The 24,897-nt window shown below is 33.5% G+C and overlaps 1 protein-coding gene across 1 annotated transcript in view; it reads right to left on the reverse strand.

Annotated features, from left to right (window-relative positions):
* UNC80 (unc-80 homolog, NALCN channel complex subunit) overlaps positions 1-24,897 on the reverse strand; it is a 228,787-nt gene that overhangs the window by 127,362 nt on the left and 76,528 nt on the right. The window contains exons 21-24 of the mRNA XM_051983635.1: positions 22,129-22,225; positions 18,343-18,515; positions 7,892-8,104; positions 2,258-2,393 (exon numbers count right to left, since the gene is read on the reverse strand). Of these exons, the coding sequence (XP_051839595.1) occupies positions 2,258-2,393; positions 7,892-8,104; positions 18,343-18,515; positions 22,129-22,225 (619 nt within the window). The remainder of the gene's footprint in view (positions 1-2,257; positions 2,394-7,891; positions 8,105-18,342; positions 18,516-22,128; positions 22,226-24,897) is intronic.

Genomic DNA, 24,897 nt, shown 5'->3' on the forward strand with positions numbered 1-24,897 from the left:
TGTACCATTGAGAGTTCTCAGAACCATCGCTATTGAGTACAAGGGTACTTACATCAGGGATTAATCCACCAGGGCTCTGCCTGGAATAAAGGGACTAACACCTAACCTTCTTTCTTCATATTTACCTCAGTGTACTCCCATATGGAAGAGTCTTTAGGAATCAAGCCTCATTTTAAACCATTGCTGTCTGAAATGACCTCTGGAAATCCAGAGCAGTTCTAGGATTCACAGAATCATAGCTTTAGATCTAAAGGGGACCTCAGAAGCCACTGAAACCAACCCCCACATTCTACAGATGAGGGAAACTGAGGCACAGAGAAGGTTGCATAGCCAGTGTCTAAAGCAGGATTTGCACCTAAATATGATGCTATATTCATCATGATATCTTGACTCTCAATAAATATTACTATCCCCACATTATAGATGAGGATACTGGAGTACGGAGGGCTTATACTTCCAGTAACACAGACTTCTGTTCCCTTCTGTAAGAAGCCTTTCTTGGCCTTCCTTAAAAATGTGAATCCTTTCTTTCTGAGATTATCTTCAGTTTTTCTTGTGTGTGGACACATATGTCTGTGTGTATTTGTATGTTATTTTCTCCATTAGAATATGAACTTTTTGAAAGCAAATATCACCTTTGCATTTCTTTATATTCCCAATGTTTAGCACAATGCTTGGCACCTAGTAGGTATCGAATAAATTTTTGTTGACTTGATGACAGCTAATAAGTGGCAGAGGAAAGCTTTGAACTTGGGTCTACCTCATTTCAGGGCCACAACCCTATTACATTATAATACTTCTATTAAATGATTAGAGATTTATGTCTGTTCCATGGCCTTGTGTTTTATATTTTATCCTAATATGATGGGTTGATATGTGAAATAATACTACATATTTTTCCTTCAGTATTGGCAGAGAGGGCAACAAGGTGGCTAAAGGGCCAAAGGTAGGACTTGGAATGATGTGAATTTGAATTCTGTCTCAGAATTCTATCTATGTGACTTTGGGCAAACCACTTAGTCTTTGTATATAGTCTTTTTTATCTATAAAATAGGGATAATTATAGCACCTATCTCTAAGGGTTGTTGTGAGGATCAAGTGACTTAGCATATACAAAGTGCTTTGCAAACCATAAAGTAATATATAAACGATAGCTATTAATTGTGCAATGAGCTAAACTATAACCACATTCTTAAATACAAACACATGCAAAATATTCTAGATCACCTATGTTGGCTTTTTTCAGACTTGTGATTTTACATTATAGCAAATGCCCAGGATAAAAAGTCCAACCAAATATGCAAAAAAATGGGGAGAACTGCTTCCCATCTTAGGGTCTTAGAGTCTCACTGCTTATAGTAATGAGAATTTAAGTGATTGCCTGGACTTATACAGCCAGGATGGGCCAGAGACCAAACCTGTACTGTTGTCTTTCTGACTCCAAGGCCAGCCGTCTCCTGCCTAAGTCACACTGCCTCTCATCAGCAGAAGAAATGAAATACATAGCATAATATTATCATCTTACACTCCAGATAAACCAGGAGTACAGTCACACACAGATGCTAATATGGTACAGTATACACACATATATACACAAATGGTCTTGGAAAGGGACATATGTGAATCTTTTTGAAATTCTATGAGATGAGAATGGAATTTGATTTCCCAGTTATAAATATGGAATGACAGGCATTCACATTTTTAACACCTGTGAGTTTTTCTTCTTCCTTTTTTTTTTGAAGGTTTCAATTGAATGTTGAACATTGCAACATAATTCAATTAAATATTTCAATACTTCGGTGGCCTTGGTGATTTGGAAAGTATTTCATTTTTTCATGTCTCTTTACACTGTCTGACTGCATGTCAGTCTCAAAATCACAAGGGAGATAAAAGGAAGGAGGGGAAGTTTCTTAAATACCAGTAATTTTCCATGACTTTAAGCAGTGATATACTCTCAGCAGGTAATAAACAATTTTGATATTTGTGCAATAGCAAAATGCAAAAGGACAAATACAAAGGCAAATGGGTATGGGGGCCCATCTTGAGTATGACTCATTGCCCTTATTTTATAGCTCCTTGTTATCTTTTCAGCACCCCTGTCCACATGCTTTACAAACATGCACAGCAAGAAAGACTGAGGCATGGGGGGAAGACAGGGAAGTGGCAAGAATATGAAAGAGAAAAGAGAATTAAGTGCTCTTTCTAAAGCAGAGGTTCTTACAAGCAGGGGTTCTTGTAGTAAAGGGAGTCTCCTTACTGTCATCTAAAAAGTCTTCCTCCTCATCCTCTTTTCTCAGTTTCCTCTTGGTCTCTTCATCATAGATGAGACCCAACAGATTAGCTGGGCTCTCGCTTTCTCCATGGCACAGTTCATTCAGTCGGATACCAATCGCCTGCCATTGGATAGAAAAGAATAAAAAAACCCCCACACAATTTCAGTTTCTGAGAAGGGTTCTTGATATTACAGAGAATAAGATCAGTGAATTATTCCCAGCATATTGTGCCTTGGCAATACCATTTGCCTGATTTTACAAATATGGAAATTGAGAAACAGAAAGCATTAATGGCATCTCCAAGATGTGTTGGGTCAGCAGTTTATAGAATTGGAACTCCATATAAACAGTCTACACACACACACACACAACCCCCAAACAAACAAAAAACTTCCAACAATCTACACTTTGTCAGTTCTACAGGGATAGGCACTGAATATATTTTTTGATTGGAAAGCCAGTTGCAAGTGAGAAAATTCTTTGTCAATATAGATAATTTCGTTTCTCTTCAACTTAAAGTGTAGGCAATAGCCTACTGCACAAAGGGATTAAATGACTTACCAGGAGTCCCACAGCCTGTCTTAGAGACAGGATTTCAGTCCACATCTTCCTGGTCATAAGACTGGCTCTTTAGCCAAGAGATCATGTTATTTAATGAATATTTCTCTTTTGTTTATGGACAATTTGTTTTATAGTGAAACTCTAAGAGAATAGATGCTGTTTTGATGTAAAGGTTATTGCTACCAAACAAACAGAAAGCAAAACAAATAACCAAAACAAACCAAACAAAAAAACAAGTTGGCTCCTAGTGCATTCTGATGTGAAAGTTATCTTTATGCATACCACTTAATGGAACACTTTCCCCAAGCTGCGGTTGTACAGGCTAGGGGGTTTTCTTATGTGATATTACAAATGTGCAAGAAAAACAAAATGAACTCAAAAATAAAATACACTTTGCACATGCCTATTGTTGTTCAGTAAGTTTTTCAATCATCTGATTCTTCATGATCTTATTTTGGGGTTTTCTTGGCAAAGACACTGGAATGGTTTGCCGTTTCCTTCTCTAGCTCATTTTCTAGATGAGGAAACTAAGGCAGACAGTGTTAAATGACTTGCCTAGGGTCATACAGATAGTAAGTGTCTGAGGCCAGATTTGAACTCAGGAAGGTGAGCCTTCCTGACGTCAGACCTGACCATCTATCCTCTATTCCACCTAGCTTCTCACACATTTCTATAATCTCCATTAGGAATAGAAACTATTTAAAGTAATTCAGTAATGATATATAAGCAGAATTTTATTTTATGAAGATTTAAAACAATACATTTTATTTCTAGAAACTCGTAATTGTCATCTTATTAACGCATCCCCACTTCCAAATTTGCAAGAAAAAACAAATTCATCAAAAGGTCGCTGGTGGCTCTCAGTGGAGAAAGAACTAAGCCTGGAGTCAGGAAGACCTGAGTTCAAATCCAGCCTCAGATACTTACTTATCAGCTCTATGACTCTGGGCAAGTCATTTAACCTTTAATTGCTTGATAAAAGGGATTTAATGTATTCCCTGGAGAAAGAAATGGTATACCACTCTGTAATCTTTGCCAAGAAAACCCCAAATAGAGTCACGAAGAACTGGACATGACTGAAAAACAACTCAGCAACATATCCACCAAGCTGCCCAAATTATCTGTTTAATGTTCTTGCCCTTTATGAAATAATGCACTCTGTTGTGAGCAAATCAGAGATATTGTTATAATGAGGAAAGTACTGGACAGGTTCAGATGTTCTAGAAAGGGGCCCATCAATTAAATTCTGAGCCCAAATCCAGTTATTCTCCCCTCTCCTATTTCCATACTACCACTTCCAATATGCAAAAATATTTACATTCTAAGAAGGTTTTTTTGGGAAAAAAAAGGCTCTGTTTATGCCAACATATTGGGAACAGCACTTTATGAGGTATCAAGGAATTGAAAGCAAAATAGTTGTCCATCAATGAAGGGAATAATTAAACAAATTCAGATGGATGAATATATTTAGTAAAAAATTATGAATATGATGAATAGAGAGAAGCATAGAAAACTCCCATAAATTATTACAAAGTGAAGCTAAAAAGCCAGAAAAACAACACAGGATAACTACAACAATGTAAATGGAAAGAAAAACAACTATAAAACAATCAAATATGAATATTATGAAATTATAAAGAAGCTTGGCTCCAAAGGAAAGATAAAATAACTTTGCCTATTCTCTGGATGGTGGTATAGGGAAGGGAAAGGCAGGAATGTGAATCACTGGATAAAATGCCAATGTCTTCCTACATATTGATGGTACTTTTTTTTTTCTTCCTTTTTTTGCTTATACCTTTCAAAACAATTTTTTTTGTCATGAGAGTTGGCTCTTTGGAAGTAGGAAAGGAGTGATATAGGAGGAAATCCATGTAGAATAAAAACAAAATATATTGATAAAACCTATTTTTATAATAAAAAAAGCATGATGTCCCAAAAGGTTATGTAAGAAGCTAGTTTATACAACTAGCAAAGAACAGAGCTAGGATATGAATCCAATTTTTTTCTGTTTGACAAGCCCAACTTTCTACTATAACATTTCTTATTACTGAAGTCCCTTTTTTCCTTTCAAGGTTCAGCTAAAATGCCATCCTTTTCACAAAGTCTTTCTTAATCTCACTTATCTCTCCTTCCCTTTCTCTAACTTTCCCCTCCCAGGAAAATGAAATTTTCTTTCCTCAAATTTCTCTTAGCATTTTGCCTCCTCTGTCCTTCTGGCTCTTTCCTTTGTCATATTCATGTACAAAACCGTCAGTTCCTTAAAAGCAGAATCTGTTCCTTATCTTGCATCCCCAGTGCCACACACAAGAGTAGGTACTTTAATTCAATTGAATTCTGCTCAATCAGGATTTTAAGCAAATTACTAAATAATAATGTTTTCATTGATGAATATCAAACCAAGTCAGGCATGGATTTGGTTAAAGTACCCTAAATAAAAAAAATGCAATTAGTGCTGAATTCTTAGTTTTCAGGGAGAGCATGAGCTGGTCTTTACCTTTCAGATTAAGTGGCAAACTTAACCATTATTAGGAAAAAAGAACTAACAAGGTGATTTAAAAAGTTCTGGCAAGATAATTGGATTTTAGCTCTAAATCTGATAAGCTCTAGCCAAGCATGACTAATAAGGGGAAAATGCAAAAGGAAATCCAGAAAAACAGACAGCTGGGGATGAACTTTTCATAATAACATCTGGAGTCTCATAACTTCTTGGTCTCAGGAGTTCAGCTTCTCTTCACGAAGACAAGCTTTCAAATTCTCTTGTGCTCAGTAACAAATAACAAATTCATACTAGGAGATGTTTCAGGGCTAAAATGCTTGATTCCCATCTGTTAAAACTCCCAAGTAAAGAGAACAACTGAATAGACTTTCATATAAGAAGGAAAGAAGGGCTCAGTGGGTTGCTCTGAAACATTTTGTGGTCATTAGCATTGCTTAGCAAGGAACATAATTTGAGGACTTCTTAATATAGTTTCTGAAACCAATTGTTCATTTTAAATATAACAGTAACTAACAAGAGGCAACATGGTGAATGGATACAGAACTAGTTATAATTCCTGGATGGTCTAACTACTACTTCTTCTTCTACTACTTCTGACTCATTTAAAATGTATGACTTTAGGCAAGTCATTTGTCTTAGCAAAATGCTAAGAGAGATTTGAGGAAAGATTTCACTTACTTGGGAGGGGAAAGGCTGTAGATAAAGGGAAGGAGAGATCAATGGGATGAAGGAAGAGTTTGAGAGGGTGGTATTTTAGACACCCTTTAGAAAGAAAGGGACTTAAGCAATTAGAAATGTTATAGGAGAAAGAAAATTGAGCTTGTCAATAAGAGAAACTTGGATTCTTAGAAACACATACTTTGCAGAAAAAGATGCTCTATTTGCCTTAACAGAAGGGTTTTCAATATTTACAGTGATTTTTATTTTCCACAACACTTTACACAATTACTTCCTTTTTGTCTCATAATAATCCTAGGAAAGAACTTAGATCTCTGGCTTGTAGGCTGACTAACTTTGTGGAAAGCCTGTAAGATCAGTTAGTACTTAAAGCATAGTATGTAGATAACTAAATCACTTTTGCTAAATGGCAGCAAGGAACAAGTTGGAAGTAATAGATGCAAGGATTAGGAAGAGGTCTTCAGGCAGCTTGGAGTTGATTGAAAGCTAATGGCCTTTCTCCAGATGTAAAGGAAAAGAATTTATAACAAGTACTGAGCATCTTGGCAGTACAGTGGACAGAGTTCCAGGCCTGGAGTTAGGAATATTCATCTTCCTGAGTTCAAATCAGACCTCTTATACTTTCTAGCTATGTGACCTTGGGAAGTCACTTAACCCTATTTGCCTCAGTTTTCTCATCTGTAAAATGAATTGGAAAAGAATGACAGTTACAACCAAAAAAAAAAAGACTGAACAACAATCATGACAGTTTTTACTTAGAAATTTCTTTTTCTATTTTTGAGTATTGTTACTTACAAAAGAAAACATTAACATTATTTTAAAATTAATATATTCAAAGAAAAAGCACATGGATCCATCCAATTCTAAAAGCAATGACCTTTATCTGATAACATCAGAACTAGAATGTTTTTTAATAAAAATTTTATAAAAGACATCATATTATCTAGATTATTGTCTAGATGATTTGTTGTTAAAAATACAAAGAATAAATCCATTTAATAAAAAAATACATATATATGTGAATATGCATTGCTAGCACGTCTAAAATCCTATTATATTTGGCTTTTTGGGGCATGATTCAGGAGAAATTTAGACAAAAAAGAGCCTTCTATATTCTCAGATATATTAATAGATGCACTAGAATGAATTACTAAGGGAAGTCAGGTATTTTATTATAGTTAATAATTTTTAAAAAGAATACATTTTCAAAGATGTGTTAGGATAGTATAGGAGCAGGCTGGTTTCTTTGATGGGAGAAAATGGGTATAATAGACAGCAATGGCCTTGTGTATTAATCCTACCTCTGATACTTACTACCTGTGTGATCTTAGACAAGTAACTCACTTTGTAGTCCTTAGTTTCCATATATATATATATATTTGCTGAGGCAATTGGGGTTAAGTGACTTGCCCAGGGTCACAGAACTAGGAAGTGTTAACACTTCCTAACACTTCCTAGTTTCCTTATCTTTAAAATGAAGAGTTTAGACTAGATGGAATCAGTAGTTTTATCTATAGGAATCTTCTCTAATTCTGAACTAATAGCACAACCTCTGCATCAACCCTGTCAGAAAGAGGCAGGGCAGGCATTAATATTTCTATTTCAATGAAGAAGAAATTAAGCTTCAGGCAGATACCACAAACCACAGATTTAGTGGTGATCTAGAATTTTAATCTCAATCTTCCAAATTCTTTTTGCAATAAACACTATACCAGTTCTCACAGAATGAACTCAAAGACTGTCCTCACTTGATTTTTCCTTTGACTTTATATTTTAATGATTAGGAAAAATAATTTTAAAATTGTAATGTCCCATTCCATAAGAAGTCCTTATTATTCAATTTCACTCATTTTTTACAAGAGAAGAAATAACTATGGCTCACATCTCCCCATTGGTAGAAGAGCTTGGCTGCATTCCACTGTAACTTTTGGTTCCGCTTGTTGCCCACGATCGGTGACCGGCCTCGGGAAAGGCCTTTCTTCGTGATGTTGACATGATGTCCCTTCATCCACTCAGGCCAGTTGCCACGGTTACAGCGATGAACAAAGCGCGCACACTCCAGAAACAGCGCTGCCCTGGCCACGACTGGAGCTTCCTGATTCAAATTGGAAGGAACAAAGAAATCAGACATGATTAAAGCAAAGAACATGCAATTGTCCAAGTAGGAAATAAATGTGCTATTTGGGAAACAGTAATTTTGTGAGGGCCTCAGAATGAACAAATGATTATTTTTAACCTACTTACTTATACCTCCATTATTTTTCATTACTCTCATACTGGACTTCCAAAATGATGTCAGTCTAATGCAGTGGCATGAGGTCCACAGGCTTGAGAACTTTGGATCAAGAAGAATAAGCAAGTTTTTGCTTTTGAGCTCGTTGATTTCAGAAATAGCTCACCTATACTAGATATATCCACACCCACCACCCACTTTTGTACATTCAGGGGGCAGCTGTGTCATGCTTTGGCATGCAAATCAAGGTATGTGGGAGAGTGCTGGGTTTCACTGAGTGTGTGGAAAAAGAATGATCCTTCTCATGAAGCAGGCAAACACTCTAGTTCTAGTCCTTTAAGTCCTTAGTTTAGTAAAATTCTTGAGCATTTAATTTCCCTCCAGTTAATTCACTTTGTGTGAGGTGAATAAAAATAAGATTCATACTGTCTCACTCAACAAAAGATTATTGGCTGCACACCACTGAAGCTTATTGTTCAATTTGCTTGGCCTCTGAGACTTTGTTTAGTCATCTGTGAAATGGGGATAATAATACCCTCTCAGTCTCCCTCATAGAGTTTTGAGAGTCAGATGAGATGTTATATGCTAAAGTGCTTTATAAATTGTTGAATACTACATATATGTAAGATACCACTATTGTTTTTGTTATTTTAACAGAAGGATGTGGCCATTAATGTCATGAAGAGCAACACAGGGAAATGGAGACTAATTTTAAAATTTTAGGTTCCAAATCTGGTATTTGTTACTTGATAGATCTATGATCCAGACCTAATCACTTAACCTCTCTTAGTCTCAGTTTCCTTATCTATAAAGTGGAAATAATAATTCCTTTACATATAGGGCTTTTGTGAATTGTTAATGAAATAATGTATGTAAAACACTTTGCAAAGTTTAAAATAAAAATAAACATGGTTATTATTATTTCTACTAATTGTATTAGCCTATATATACACATTATAAAATATATGCTATATACTATCATCAACCTCATCCTAATTATCATAACATTATCACCTGTTTGAGCCAAAAGATATCTTCTGGCTAGTTACAAAATAGAACACATAATTTTGGGATGAATTGGTTGTAGGCAATGACTTTTAAATGTATTAAAATTGGAAAATATCTGATTCATAAGATACAAAGCATTTTGGGAAATAACAACAAACTATTGTTGGAGATATTATACACACACACACACATATTTTACGAGGCAATGTTAAAATTGGGGTAAGGGGAGGGAGAGAAGGATGTAGATAGGAATCTCAGAATGTCAACTCAGACAAACTCTGCTATCATCTTAGAACCAAAGACATTATAATCCTTCAAGGGATGATGAAATCTAAAGTTCTTCCTACAAGGTTATTACATCACAGTAATTAAAAAAAAAATAACGTGTTAATTGAAGGCAGTAAGAACTAACAAACTTAACAAATTACTATTTAATCTCTTTTAAAATGATGATTTCTATATTCTATCTCTAGGTGTTAGCAACATATTGTCACAATGAATAGATTCATGAGTAATTAGGTTAAATATCTGAGAAGAGAGAAAAATTGGGTGATATTTTTGGATTATAAAGTAGAAGGGATTTAATCTATTTTTTTTTCTTTGAAGCAAAATTCCAGGTCCAACATGCTATTCTCTCTCTCTCTCTCCCTCTCTCTCTTAAATTCAATTATGATTAATTTGCATTACCTTTAAGAAACATTTTAATATGAAATATTTCCTAAGCCATAGGTAGAATTGGAATACATATAAAATAATTAAATAAAAAACCAAGCACAATTCTTTAATTTCTAGACTAAGATTTTTTTTACATACAGTTTTAGAATGAATAGTTTAGAGGATTCTTTCCCTTCTTCCTTACTTTGTTCATTCCTTCCCTCCTTTGTTAGTTCCTTCCTTGCTTGCTTGCTTCTTTCCCTTTCAATAACTGAATATACCAATCATTTTTGACCATTGTTCTGACCTCTCCCTTCTCATATGACTGTTTTCTTCTGCAGTCATCCCATTGTTTATCTTCTTTTGCTTTCTTATATCTCCTAACATCCCTTCTGTCATTTATTGGCATTTTAGTATCATTCTGTAGCTATAGCCTCACATTTTTTCCCACTTCTATTTTTTGCGGTATCTCATATATGGATATATTGTGCATTTGGGGTGTTCTCATTGCTTCTTTTGTCTTAGCTTTCATTGATGTTGTACAATTCTCCTCCCTTTAGACTTCCTATTTGTAGCTTTCCATCTTCTATTTCACATAACACCTACTTAAAGAATTCTTTAACATTTTTCAGGTTGATTGATATAGTGACTTCCTGTATTTTTACTACAAGAACAGTAAGTGTTTGGAACACAACTCTATAGATACCTTCCTAATTGAGTCAAGTTACTGTAAGAGTCCATATAAACTTTCCTATCTCTAATGTCCAGTGATGAATTGTTACCTCCCTCAATTAGCAAATTTCTGAGCAACCACTATGTGGAAAAGCACAATGTAACTCCCTGCTTTATACAGAATGATGGATAGGAGTCCAGAGCATTTCTAGGTGGAGCTAAATGTGAGAAACATGATTTTTTTAGAATTTTTTTTTATGATAGTATAATGGTTACACTGGAACCCTTGAGAAAGTAGAAAGTTTTTTTCCAAAATTTTCCCAATAACTATTTCTTATAATGCTCAGAAATATTCTTTATGAGACCAAAGCATATTTTTGTATATTACCAACTTTCATAATTTTTTAAAGGATTGACTAAGAATGCACAAATAAAGCAAACAAATAAACCAATTCTAAAAAAATATGTCACCAACTGCATTGCATGTACAAGATTTAAGACAATTCTCAGGAACTAACTTAAGGAGTGTGATGATGATTCCACATAACAAACAATGATCTCATGGGGCAGTATATCTACAAAATAACTATTAGACATGGACACATCTGTATCAAAGGAGAAGCAGAATAGTGTAACGGAAATGGTTTAAATCCCACATATGATACTTAATTACCTCTGTGACCTTAGACAAAATTCTTTAAGTATCTTAACCTCTCTACCTTTAGTCTTCTCAACTAGAAAAAGAGGAGTATTAGATATTATACCTTGTGGGTTTCTTTCATCTTGACTTATTTGACTAGGAGGCTGACAAATTTTTGAACTGTATGTAACCAATCACTTTCCTTGAACAACTGGTTAAGAAGGTGCTAGCTTGGACAGCCAGTTGGTGCAGTGGCTATAGCACCAGCTCTGAAGTCAGTCACTTAACCCCAATTGTCACACCAAAAAAAGAAGATGCTAGCTTAAAGGGCAATGAAAATGACATTTATTTCTAATATGGCATACTTCTATCACCTGAAAATCCTGGTTTAATGCATGTTGACTAGGATTCTGAGAAGATTTTTCAGATGAATGTAGGAGGAGAATATTATGAGATGGATATTGTGTCTTCTAAAATTAATGAGTGGGCTCTCTTCCCCTAATCCAAATCCATGCAATAGCGATTTTATCTTTACTTTCTTTTAATTTTCAGATGGCAAAAAAGATAATAAGATGAGAAATTTAAGAGCTGAATGAAGAATGGATCACCTTAGCTTTGGATCTCAGGTAATTATTAGATACTGATTAAATCAGCCAATTAAGGAAAAAAAAAACCCTTGAAAACAGTTATTTTCTAAAATGGTGGCTACTGCAGAAAAAAGTCAGGACATAATACTCACGTTGTTAGAAATACCAGCTCTTAATTCTTAGGAATTTCATAAAGTAAAACTCAGATATTGTTACCAATTGATCCTGAGGAATTTCTAGTCCAAAATTACTGATAGAATAGAGACAACTTTCTATTTTAGCTATGGAATATGCCCTTAATGATATAATACTTGATCTTAATGTAGTTTGCAGTGAGGTAAATGTGACACCTAACTGACTTATTTAATTATCTGTGTAGATAGATGAAATGGTAAGATTTTAAAACATTTATACAGTGCTTTAAGATTTGCAAAGATTTTTTTACATACATTATCTCAGAAGTGAGGCAGTGTATATGATGAACAAAGTTCTGCTTTTGAAGTCAGGGAACCTGAGTTCAAATCCCAGTTCTGACATTTATTCTCTCTGTGATCTTGGACAAGAAACTTGACCTCTCTGAACCTCAATTTTCATCTGTAAAGATACAGGTTTGAATTAAATGATCTTCAAAAATCCTTTCAGCTTTAACTCTGTGATCCTATGATACTGTGATTAAGGAATAATCACATAATTCAAAGGTTATACTATTATTACATTTCTATAGAGGGCTGGTGAGATGCTTAGCATCTTGGTGCTTTATAGTCAATGAAGCCATGTTTGGTAGAGATATCCTTTTCCCTTTCTTTGCAGCATATATGTTATTTTACAGAATATGAAGAGAGTCAAGGTACAAAAGCAAGAATCATGATGTGTGGTCTAGTAGAATAGCAGATGGTCCATAACATGGATTAAAAACTCAGAGTATGCAAAGGAGGAAATGAGGCACTCAAGAGTGAGATGAAACTAATGTCTTCATAAGATCCTCACAAAAAGTTGTGTCAAAGTGCTGTTTTTCAGGTAGAAAAATGGAAATGCTTGAAGAGAGGATTCTTCCTGAACTTAAACATAAGTCACTTTCCACTCCTTTGATAGATCTTACCTCTTAACACGCAGTGCAATCTGAAGAAGCAGCAAGAGAAAGATGGAGATATGACAGAATGGACAGGGATGAATTGACATCACAGAGAAACACATCACAAATGGAGAGAAATGAATCAGGCGAATGTTGCATAGCTGAAAAGAACCACAGGTTACTACAATGAAAATTAAAACTAAACACCAAAGCAAAAATTCTACTCTACCGTTGCTCCCCAAAAAAAGGATTTTGCATATTATTTTGAAGTAGGAGAAGGTCATAGTTTTTAAACGTCTCTTCTGAAAACAGGTCTCCTTTCATCTCCTCTCTGTATTGGATTGATGCCTCCTGAATGCTTGTATTTCAACAATGAATGATTTCTAATTCCCAGAGTAGCACCAAGGCTGGGGGGGGTGGGAAGAGGGGGAACTTAACAAGCAAATGAAAAATACCTCTTTCATTAAAGTTATCTAGTTGAATTTTTAAAGGTGTCTAAAAATATCATTATACAATACAGTTCTTTACCTTCCAACATTTGTAACCAAAGGACTTCAAATTTCAGGCTTTCCTCTTTATTTTTCCACTGTCATCTCTTAAATTTTGCAACAGAAACAAATGAATGGAAAGTAATTTTCATATTTCCCTGCAGATGCTGTTTAAGAAAAGATTTTATTGTTACCCCAAGAAAAAGTCACTGAATCTTAAGAGGAATTTTCGTTTTCTGAAAGGTACTGATTGATGTTTCCAGAGAAGAGAGCATCCTTTTAATTCAAAGAACAGGGACTATAGACCTTGGTCATCCATATCATTTAAAGTCAAGATTCATTTTAGTCACATTTGTGATATTCTGCAATCTAGTTGGACCAGGCATTTCTGTGGAAAGAGCATTATGCATTTCTGGCCTGATTACATTTACAGTCAGTTTCTGAGGCCATGCTGACACGGTCAGACTGGTGCAGGCTGAACCACAGAAGCCTCATCAACCCAGCGAGAAACTAATTTTCATCTTCCTGGGAACAGCTTTCTATATAATTCAAGGACCTAGATAATAACAGTTCTGAAATGAACTGGAACTTTGGTTTTCACAGAAATGTGTTATATTTCCCCCCAATAATCTGATCTGAGGGGGAAAATGTTAGACGGTTTCTTTTTCTGAATGTATTCAATCATGGAAGTATCTGGAGTAGTTTGCAGAAAGCTGCCTCCTTGATACTCAATCACATATTATGTGGATATAGGACAGAAAGTATCACTGGGAAGATTCCTTGGTAAATATGTGAGAATACTACATTTCTTTTTAATTGACAGATGTGATTTCACATTGAAAATGTGACAAATAAGCTGTAGATAATGAATTCAGAAAGACATATATAGTGCTCAAGGCTAGTAGAGAAATAATAGGGAATCTACAGAAGTTGTTTTGAGGGAAGTCACTGTCTCACTTCAAGTAGGAAAAGATCAGTTCTTATAAAGCTAGAGATAAATCATTATTCTATGGGCTTTATTTTTTCACAAAATAATGAACAGTCTTTCAAGAAATTATCAGTGCTAAACTTTAATTCAACAAGGAAATGAACCTAAGCTATCATTAGACTGTCACATGAAGTAGACTTTATTAACTCATCATTTAAAAAAAAAGATTAATTAATATTGCTTCTATAGACTTACCTTTTTCTCTATTTGGGAATAGGTTGTTAGGAATTTGGTAAATTTTTGCAACATTTTAATACCTTTTTAAAAGCACTATATGAAATGCACAGCAGAATCCTGTTTTAATAGCTTATTTTAAAGTGTGTTAAATCCTGCTTTCTTCAAAAATAATAACTGCATACAGTGAATGTATGATGAACATGACAATTATCTAGAATGGCAGGCGTCATTCTTGTGAGAAATGTTCACTTTTTATTTGCAAAGATGAAATCAATTAAAAATAAATTTGAGAAGTTTATGAGAATTTCTATGTGATGTTTGGTATGTGGCAAACCAGTTTTCTAGCCTTTAGTCTCCAATGAGAAATTATCTAGAATGAAATAGTTGAAATTAACATTTTTTAAAAATGGAAAGATCATATCTCCACTAATATTTTAAAGCAGAAAATTGTGAAATAATTTCATTCTTACTTTATTTTGCTAGGAATTTCTGGCAAGTATTGTTACCAATTGAAAGTTATGGAACAGAATTCATTTTTTTTTCGATTTTGAGAAAGTATATTTAAGTTTACAACACCAAAATGGGCACTAATTGATCCTTTATTGCCAGAGCACAGTGATGAACAAGATTCTATTATGTAAAATCCAATCTTAGATGTCATGCCTTAGGCAGTAACATGGATCTTTTTGACCTCCCAACTAAAATGATATAATGCATCTAATGTAGTATGCTCCTGTTTTAATGAGAACAGCATGCTAACCTACTTTAAATCACTAATGGCTGAAAAAAAAAAGATGTGTTTGTGGCTGTGTATTGACTCCAAGTCTGCTGCCAGGCACAAATTTGTGGTTCCATATTCATTACTTAATCTATATTGAGTTCTTTGCCTGTATGAAGCACCTGGTATCTGACAGGCTTCCTTTCCCCCATCCACTCCTGGAGCAGTTATGGTCAAAAGCAATATTGTAGTTGACAGATAACTTTGAGAGAAAAAGAGACAGAATATTTGTGGTGACTATTACCAATATAGTGGATTTTTGCAGCATAATCTAGCAAAATGGGTGCTGATATTAGAATAAAAAAATCAGAATTGAATTATTGAATCTGACACTTACTAGGAATATGAACCTGGGCATATCACTATATTTTCTGAGAAACTGGTTTTCTCATTTGTAAAATGAAGATAATACTCAGATTTTCTATCAGGAACTGAAGAGGAATTTTCAAACTTAAGACATTTTTAAAAAGAAGCTCTTATAGTTAATATTATTTTTGGACTTTTTATATAATACTGTTTTATTTTGTGTATACATATAAAGCTTTGACAATAATGAAAGTCCTTTAAAAATATCAATGCATTTGAGAGGAATTACATTCAGTTCTTGTTAATTTTTTAATAAAAAAAAAGTCAAAAGAGGCTGAGCTGAACCTGAAACTGGAGTTGATTACCCCTAATTTTTGTCAGTTGTCATGGCAACAATGCTAGGGGCAATATTTAAAATAAATAAAAAGCTTTTCATTTGCACAGATTTTGAACATGAATATTCCAGAAGTCTGTACATACTTATATTTTTATAACTCTGTTATTTGACAGAATTTTTCTTTGTAAGCATATTAGTAATTTTTTTCTGAAGAATAAAAAAAATTAGGTTATATAACTAACATAGCAAAATGTCACTGGTGTTTTTCTTTTCAATAAAATATTGAAAATTATTTTCTTCATCTAAAAGATTGTGCTTAAACTTTGGATTTAAAATAAATGCAAAGAATAGCTTTATGTTTACTCAAATCCAGACCTTTGGACCAAGTGACAGGGAACAACAGCACAATAGTAAAGCATTTTAGCAAACAACATATTCTGGTATCTCTGTTTTTGAGAGCCACAAGTATATGGCTATTAAGTACATTTTGAATGAACTTTCAATATTTATCTTATATGTGAATATCCTCTATCAATAGCTAAAATAGGGCTTTGAAAGCTTTTGCCTAAGAAAAACAATTGCATAAAAACAGAGGCTGAAACCCACATTTGAAATTTGATCGATTCAGCTTTGCATTAAGGAAAATTGACAACAATTTAGTTATTATAAGTCAAGAATTCATAAATATAGTTGTATTTTAGATTAGGAATTTAGTTGCTCCATACTTCTTAATTTGAATTATGTTTAAAGGCTACATGTAATCTTCCATTATCTTAAAAGTCAAGACTTTTAATAGAGCTTTACTTAGGTAAATCAGGGAATAAATAAGTCACCTAACTTTCTGCTGTTTTGAGGACATAAATTCCTCATCTGTAGGTTTAACCACATTCTAATCTCTGGGACCAATTTGGTTAGTTGGCAAGGGAAAGAGAAGGATCCACAAATATATAACCCAAGCCCGTTTCTATTCCTGCTCTAATTTTGTATCCTAGGTTTTGTGATTAGGCTCTTACCTTAGTGCTTGTGACTAAGTCCCAGCCTTGTACCCTAGTTTAGTTCTACCATGTTTGTGTCCTTACCAGTATTCCTGGCATAATTTCAGTGTTAGAACCTATCCATAGTCACCAAACATCTAGAAAATGAGTTTTTTTGGTACCTGGCTTTCTCACCTGAAAGAAGTTTAAGAAAATGGATCCCAATCACTGAGGCTATCTAACTTCTATTTAGCTTGGTGATAGATGGATAAACTATATATTTCAAGGGCTCTTCTAATCTTATGATTGTTTTTTTTATTCACTAAAGCACTCTTTCAAGAAAGAATGATGAAAATTAAAAAACCTTCAAAAAGATAATTTTTCCCCTTTAAAATATGACCTGCCCTGATCAGACTATACTGAAATATTGTCTCCAGTTTTAGGTATGACATGGAAAGATTGGAACAGAAAAGGGCAGCCTTGATGGTAGGGAAACCATGTCATAGAAAAATCAATGGAAGCAACTGAGATTGTTTAGCTTAGTGAAATCTTAGGTAGAAAAACATAGCTGACTTCAAGTATGGCTGTCATGTGTAAGAACCATGAAGATCTGTTATGCTCAGCACAAGCAAATCAATGAGTAGAAGTTCACAAAGAGCTACTAAGAATATTGAATGGAAATTTCTAAGAGATAGACTTGGCTTTGATATAAAGTGGTATGGGATGCCTCTGGAGTTATGAGTTCTACCTCACTCGGAGAGTTCATGTAAAGGAGGCATTCCTATAAAAAGAGAGGTTAGATTAGATGGCATTGGAAGCTTTTTTTTTTCAATTCTAAGATTCTGTCATTTTGTGAATGGATGATGATGAAATGAAAAAGCATTGAATTTGGAATAGAAAGACTTGGATTCAAATACTGGCTCTGCTATTTACTATCTATGATCTGAACCTTACTGAACCTTTTTGACCCATACTTTCCTTTTCTATAAAATGGGAAGAGGAGATAAATTTTATGATGTCTTAGTCCTCTGCCATCTCTAGAAGTGAGATCTACGAAGGTACAGACTTATAATTGTATTAGATGGCACTGGTTTGTTACAAAGTTTTCATATGCCTTAGTTTTAATAAATACAAAAATTGTCATAAAGGCTTTCTAAGTTTTAAAATTTCAGATTTATTGTTATCACAGATTTGTTGTTATCAGTATATCACAATTCTTAATATTTCAAAAGTAGAAGGTAGCTATAAGAATTAAAAGTATTTAGCTAAATTGAAATATTTTCATTTGCTACTCTTTTTGTCTACTTTTTGCTTTGACATGCAAAGAAAGCTTTGGGTTTTGCTATTTGTGCTTATCTCAATTGACAGTGTCACTTGGAAAATGAGAAAAGGATTGGTTAGAACCTTAAAATTACTTACCAGATCCAGGGCAGCTGCCAGGATGGAGGCATCAGGAATAGTACCTGGTTCACAGCAGTTTAACAGAAACTGAAATCTCTTCATGCCTTGTCTAATTGCTCCAAGATTCACTACATTCTTATATTTTGCTCCCTCCTGGTTGGAGCTCAGATGGTCATCAAAACTGTGGCAACCTGAAGAGGTAGACAGTATCCAATGGGAAAGAGAATTGGAGCAGATATTTAAAAGCGCTGCAAAAGTTGTTTTACTTATTCCTCTCCCATTTCTTCTCTCAATATCAATAAATAATAAACATCTATCAATAGTTATTTATTAAGCACCTAATATGTGGCAGGCATTGCATTAAATGCTGATCTAAACAAAACTATCGACTGAGATTGCAGGTATTCAATGAATCTGATAGTAAATAAAAATGTGGTCTGATTTTAAAATAAAAGGGAAGAGTATATTAAAATATGGATCACATGATATGATCTGAGACTTAAAATACAGAAAAAAAATCCCGAAGAATGAAATATAAAAGTCAACCTAGGAAAAATAGAAAACCCTTAAGAATGGAATTCTCAAGGCCCAAAGAGAATCAATTTGATAACAAGGAAAAATGGAAACTTTTTGAAGAGACTGATGTGAATGCACAGGAAATCCCCCTACTTACTTAGATCTTTAAAAGCCTTATTCAAAAGATGAAAGCAAGAGCAGATAATGGTAGAATTAATGCAAAATCATGACACAGTCTTGTAAAAACAGTGTTAGAAGTAATAAAATTAGTTATGAGCTTTAGCCACCCAGGAAAGCTAAATATAATAATAAAAATAGGGATGGTTGTTGTTCTGGTATGGGAAAGCAGAAGAACAAAAAGATAATAGCATTGTTTGGGGTGGATGAGACAAGAATGAGAGATGGTACAAAGAAATTAGACTACTTAATTCTTATTTTTCTTCTGTTTTCTTTAAAGAGAATACTTTTTGAACAGGAAAAAAACAAAATAACAATGACTGATAGTTAAAAATCAAGATAAGTAAGGATATAAAGAAACTAAAGACCATTTAGGTGACTTGGAAGAGTTCAAGGTAACAGTTCCTCATAGGAAGTGCTTTAAACTATAAGATTAGATGAGGGCAAGTATTGTTTCGGTTTTCAAGAAAGGAAAGAAAATGAAAAATAAAAACTGAAGGCAAAATACTAGGAAATATTATTCAAAGGAAGATTACTGGAAATCTAGAAAAATATGCAATAAACATAAGGAGTCAACATAACTTCATCAAAAGCCTATCATGGAGAGAACTTGGAACTCTTAAAAAAGAGATTATTAAAATTTTTACATGTAATTAGGAAATATTTAATGGAATAAAATATATAATAAATAAAAATTATTCCATAAAAAAGAACAGACTAATCTGCTAATTTCTAAATTGCTAATCTCATTAAAAAATTTTTTTTAACTAGAGCCAGTAGACTGTAGATAGATGTAGAGAATGCATATAATATAAAGGAATCATCTAGATTTCTACAAAGATTTTGATAAAGTATTATGCTACTTTAATGAAAAATATGGAGAGATGTGGGCTACACGAGAGTTCACTTATGTGACTTCAGTGCTGGTTGAATTATTAGCAAAATGAATAATCATTAATGATTAAATGTCAAAGTGGAAGTAGGTGTCCAATGCAGTGCCTTGGTCCATCTCTCCATGCTTGGTTCTGTGCAGTTTAATGTTTTCTTAATGACTTGGATAAATGCTTAAATGGAATGTGTGTGTGTGTGTATGTGTGTGTGTGTGTGTGTGTGTGTGTGTATGTGTGTGTGTATGTGTATGTATTTAAAGAACAGAAAACAGTGTTAACTAACTGAATAACAGTGAGAATTTAAAAGGAATTGTGCTGAAACTAAAAATGTAAAATTAGTAGGGCTAAATGTAAAATTTTATACCTAGGTTAAAAAAATCAACTTCAGAAATACAGTATGAGGGAGAAGTTACAAAATAGCAATTTATTTAAAAATGACTGGGGTATCTATAAACTTGATATAAGTTTATTATGCTGTCAGTCACAAAAGCTATTATAATCTTATGCTATGGCATAATGCCATTAATTTGGGAAAGAGGTTAAAAAATGAAAATCATCAATGCTGAATGGACTTTAAAAAGGTAGGCATAAACAAAATAAACAAACTCTTGCTAGAATTCTGATTTAGACTAACTTCTGTATAACAATGTGCAATAATATGAAAAATGTCATTAAACTGGATACTGGATTCATACTCCTTCACTGAACAATTTCTATTTTAAATATACTCCAAAAAGGAAGAAAATTGAAAAGCTCCCTTATGTATGAAAATATTGGTAATTATCTTTTTAATTGCAGGAAAAATATCTGGAAACAAAGTGATTATAATCATCTGGAGAATGACTGAACATACTATCATATAAGAATGTCATGAAATAATATTTTGATTAAATGATATATTTGTAATATAGTAGCCACTGGCACATAGTAGTCACTACAAAAGTACTTTTTTCCTTTTCGATCCTTCCTTCCCTCCCTTTTCTATCCTTCCTTCCCTCCCTTTTCTTTTGCCCTAAAAATAATGCAGCCTAATCCAACACAAGTATATGTTTATATGCATGTGTATGTGTGTATGTATGTATATATATATATATATATATATATATATATATATATAATGTATTTGTCAATAATATACTATGCTTATACTTGAAATCATATGTTTCTTGTTGTAAGAAGTAAAGTACATTTCTTCTTGGTTCAATGGTTCTCAAATATATATATATATATATACATATATATACATACATATATATCTATATGAGTGTGTGTGTGTGTGTGTATGAATATAAATGCATGTATGCATGTATACAGAGAATGTTGGAGATAATAGTCACACTGAATTCTGATGAGGCTATATTTTGAATACTATGTTTATTATGTGCGGTTGTGGCCACATTTTTACATGAGAACTTTATAACTTGTAATTGATCCAGAACATAATCAGAAGGCCTTAATAATAGAAATCCTGTCATATAAAGAAGAGCTGAAGGATCTGGAAATGTTTAGCTCAGACAAGAAAAGTCTAAAGGAAAAGATGATATTGTATTCTAATATTTGAAGGTTGGTGTAAGAAACAAACAAATTATTCTCTGAAGCTTTAGAATATAAATAAAGGGTATAGTTGGTCAAATTTCCACAGAGGAGTATTCCAGTCATATTATTAAGGAACAGACTGCATTGTGAAGTAAAAAGCTTTCTAATCCTAGAATTATTCAATCAGAGGCTGGATAAAAATTTATAAGGAAAGTTGTTAAAAATACACATGTATGCATGCATACGTAAAACAAACACACATATACACAAATATACATATATGTATGCATATGTAAAATAAACATACATGTACATAAACACACACATATATAAATATACAAAATATATACATATGTATCTATCTACTTACTTATGGAAAGTATATTATAGCCCATGACCTTTATAATCCAATCCCACTCTCATATCCTATACTATTATGATCCTAATAATAGATTAGGAAGAAAAATGGCAAGGGAAAGCAAAATAACCAGTAGAAATGATATAAAGGAAATATGAAAATGTTATAAAATAAGAGGAAAAAAGACCAAAAAAGGAGAAAAGAAGATAAGCATAAAGGGAAAAAAATAAAAGGAGAAATGGGAATAGATTTTTAAAAATATAACCATACTTTTTCCTTCAGTGTTATGAAGCCTAAATGAATTTCTGATGATTACATGTCATTTACCAAGTCTTTTGAAGAAATTCTCTTCATCATCTCTTCCATTCTCCATCCCACTTCCTGGTCCTCCTTCAGATAGTTTTACTGCACTGGTGAACTTAACCTGAGAAAATAAAAAACTGGTTTTAAGAATAAAGCTAAATTAGATGGCAGCATGTTCTAGCATGGCTCTAATCCTTGCCTTGGAAATGAAGTGTTTTTAGCACATAAACTTATTTTAGGTTCTTCAGGATTCTTCAATAAATTGTGTTAATCATTATAGTATATTCTCACATGCTGGTGAAAATATTGCAAAACAAATGACAGCACAGGTAGAAACCAGATTGGATTTTTGACCATGAAGCATTAAGAAAAAATTTTAGTCAACAATAATGATATTATTTTCCTATTGTTGTCATTCAAGGGAGCCTCAATTCAAAGTCATCAGCAAAACCAGTCTTCCTTTCCCTAATTCACTTCAAATGGATAATAAAATGCTAAAGAGAACCAAACATAATCAAATAATTTTTAGAAAGGCTCAGTATAACTTAATTTACCAGTAATGCACTATGCTTACTCTTGAAGTCATATTTCTTGTTCTAAAAACTAAAATGTATTTCTCTTGGCCCAGTGGTCCTAAAATTTTTTTATACTTCAGAATTCCAAGGCAGGAATAATAACAGCAACAAAATAGATTTCAAAAAATTAAAGAAAATGAAAAGAGAAGAGAATGGGTTATAGGGGGAAAATCACATTTTTGTTGTAATTTTTTTTTGTTAAAGTTCTTTATTCTCTTCATTTTTTCCCAAAGCTGTGATTTCATTCATGTAGGAAGCAGCCAGGGAGAAAACTCCATCCACCAATGCAGAGCAGTGACTGTTGTCAATTTATAATCTTAGAGAGTCACTGGAGATACTGAAAGCTTGAGTGACTTCTCATGGATTACACAACCAGAATATCAGAGGCAAGTCTGGAAACCAATTTCTTTTGGCCTTTCAGTACAGCTCTCTATCTAAGAAATTAATTTTCTTCTCTAAAGGGAATCTTATATACATTATTAAAAATTTGAAGATTATACCTTTATCATGATCAGTTGAAAATCTTATTTGTTCACTTGGTGACTTCTTTTAGCCTATGAATACTAAGTTTGGAATTAAAAATTAAACAAAATATTGTATCCCTAGAAATTAATATTGCCTGGTTTAAAATAGGTATCACATGCATGTTAATTGATTGAAACAGACAATAAGAAACAACTCCTAGTTAAGGAAAAGATGCCAGACCAGAGACAATGACTTCTTACTAGCTCCAGGAGCAAATGCAAATATTATGTTAGGTATTAAAATCCCTTCATAAACTAGCCTCTTCCTATCATTCCAGTCCTCTTATACTTTATTCTTCAACACATACTCTTTGGTTCAAAGATATTGGCTTCCAGATCATTCCATGAACAAGACATCTTCCCTCTCAACTCTAGAGACTTTCTCTAGTTGGCCCTCATGCTAGAAATGCTCTTCCTTTTTCACTCTGACTACTAATGTCCCTGGGTTCCTATAAATTCCAACTAGAATCCTACCTCCTATTTGAAGCTTTCTCTAACATCTCCTAATTCCAGAAACTTTTCTCTGTTAATTATTTCTTATTTATCTGTCTAAGGCTTGCTTTGTATATATTTGTTTGCATGTTGTCTCTCCCATTGGATTGTAAGCTCTATGAGGGCAGGGGCAGTCTTTTTCTATACCTAGCATTTAGCACAGTCTTTGGCACATAATAGATGTTTAATAAATATTTATCGACTCTAGAACTGGAAAGAGTAACACAGGTTATCATTTTACTTATGGACCAGATCCTCACAAACTGGACCCTTCCTACATTTTTAGACTTCTTTCACCTTAATCCTTCCCATACACTCCAGAAATCAGGAACACTTGTTGTTCCTCACACAAGACACTGCCTTTCCCAGCTCCAGAATAGGGATTTCAATTCAGTTCCTTTAAATCTACATTTGGTCCTGTTTCCTCCTCAATGTGAACATTGCTGAGGTCTAAGGACAACCTTGCTCATGATTAAGTTATCATCAGAAGTAGGATTTCTTAACTCCTAAGCCAGTACTTGTTCTACCAACCACATACCCATATTTTCTTTAGCAAAAAAAGCTACAGAAAGAACACTACTTTTGACAAGATACTAATGAAGGGAAAACACTAATAAATAATTCATGTAAGAAAGTCATTTTTATATCCTAAACTTTAGTTATAAAGGGAATAAGTGCACATTCTATTTGAATCTAACTCTACTTTTTCCTAGTAGTTTAATACTGGTATATCATGACCCCCTTGGTGTGTTGTTTCATTTTGGGTTTTCTCATTTCTTTCTGTCAATTTCTGATCATGAAGAGCAGAGAATAAAGGTAGTTGTAATGATTGTGAAGCAAAGAGATTTTGAATGGTGTATTCATGTTTATGTATATGTATGTATGAAATATTTTTAGAGAGATATGCAGATTTATTGACAGGGTGATTGAACTGACATGTGATAGGTTGAAAGTGTCTTATCAAATTCATAGGTATGTCATAGATTGAAAAAGGTTAGAAAATAATGCCCATTGTTTGGGCATTTGGAATTATTTGAGACAAATGGAATCAAAGGAACTGAATTCAAATGCCAACCATGGAGTTCTATGAGTGTAAAGAACAATAAGGAGGCCAGTGTTAAAAACTGCATAGAAGTAAAAAAGTATGAGGATTGAAAAGAGGTCATATGATTTGTAAATAAAAAATCACTGGTAGCTTTGGA

This window comes from Antechinus flavipes, chromosome 3 (assembly GCF_016432865.1).
Source record: "Antechinus flavipes isolate AdamAnt ecotype Samford, QLD, Australia chromosome 3, AdamAnt_v2, whole genome shotgun sequence".
NCBI lineage: Eukaryota > Metazoa > Chordata > Mammalia > Dasyuromorphia > Dasyuridae > Antechinus > Antechinus flavipes.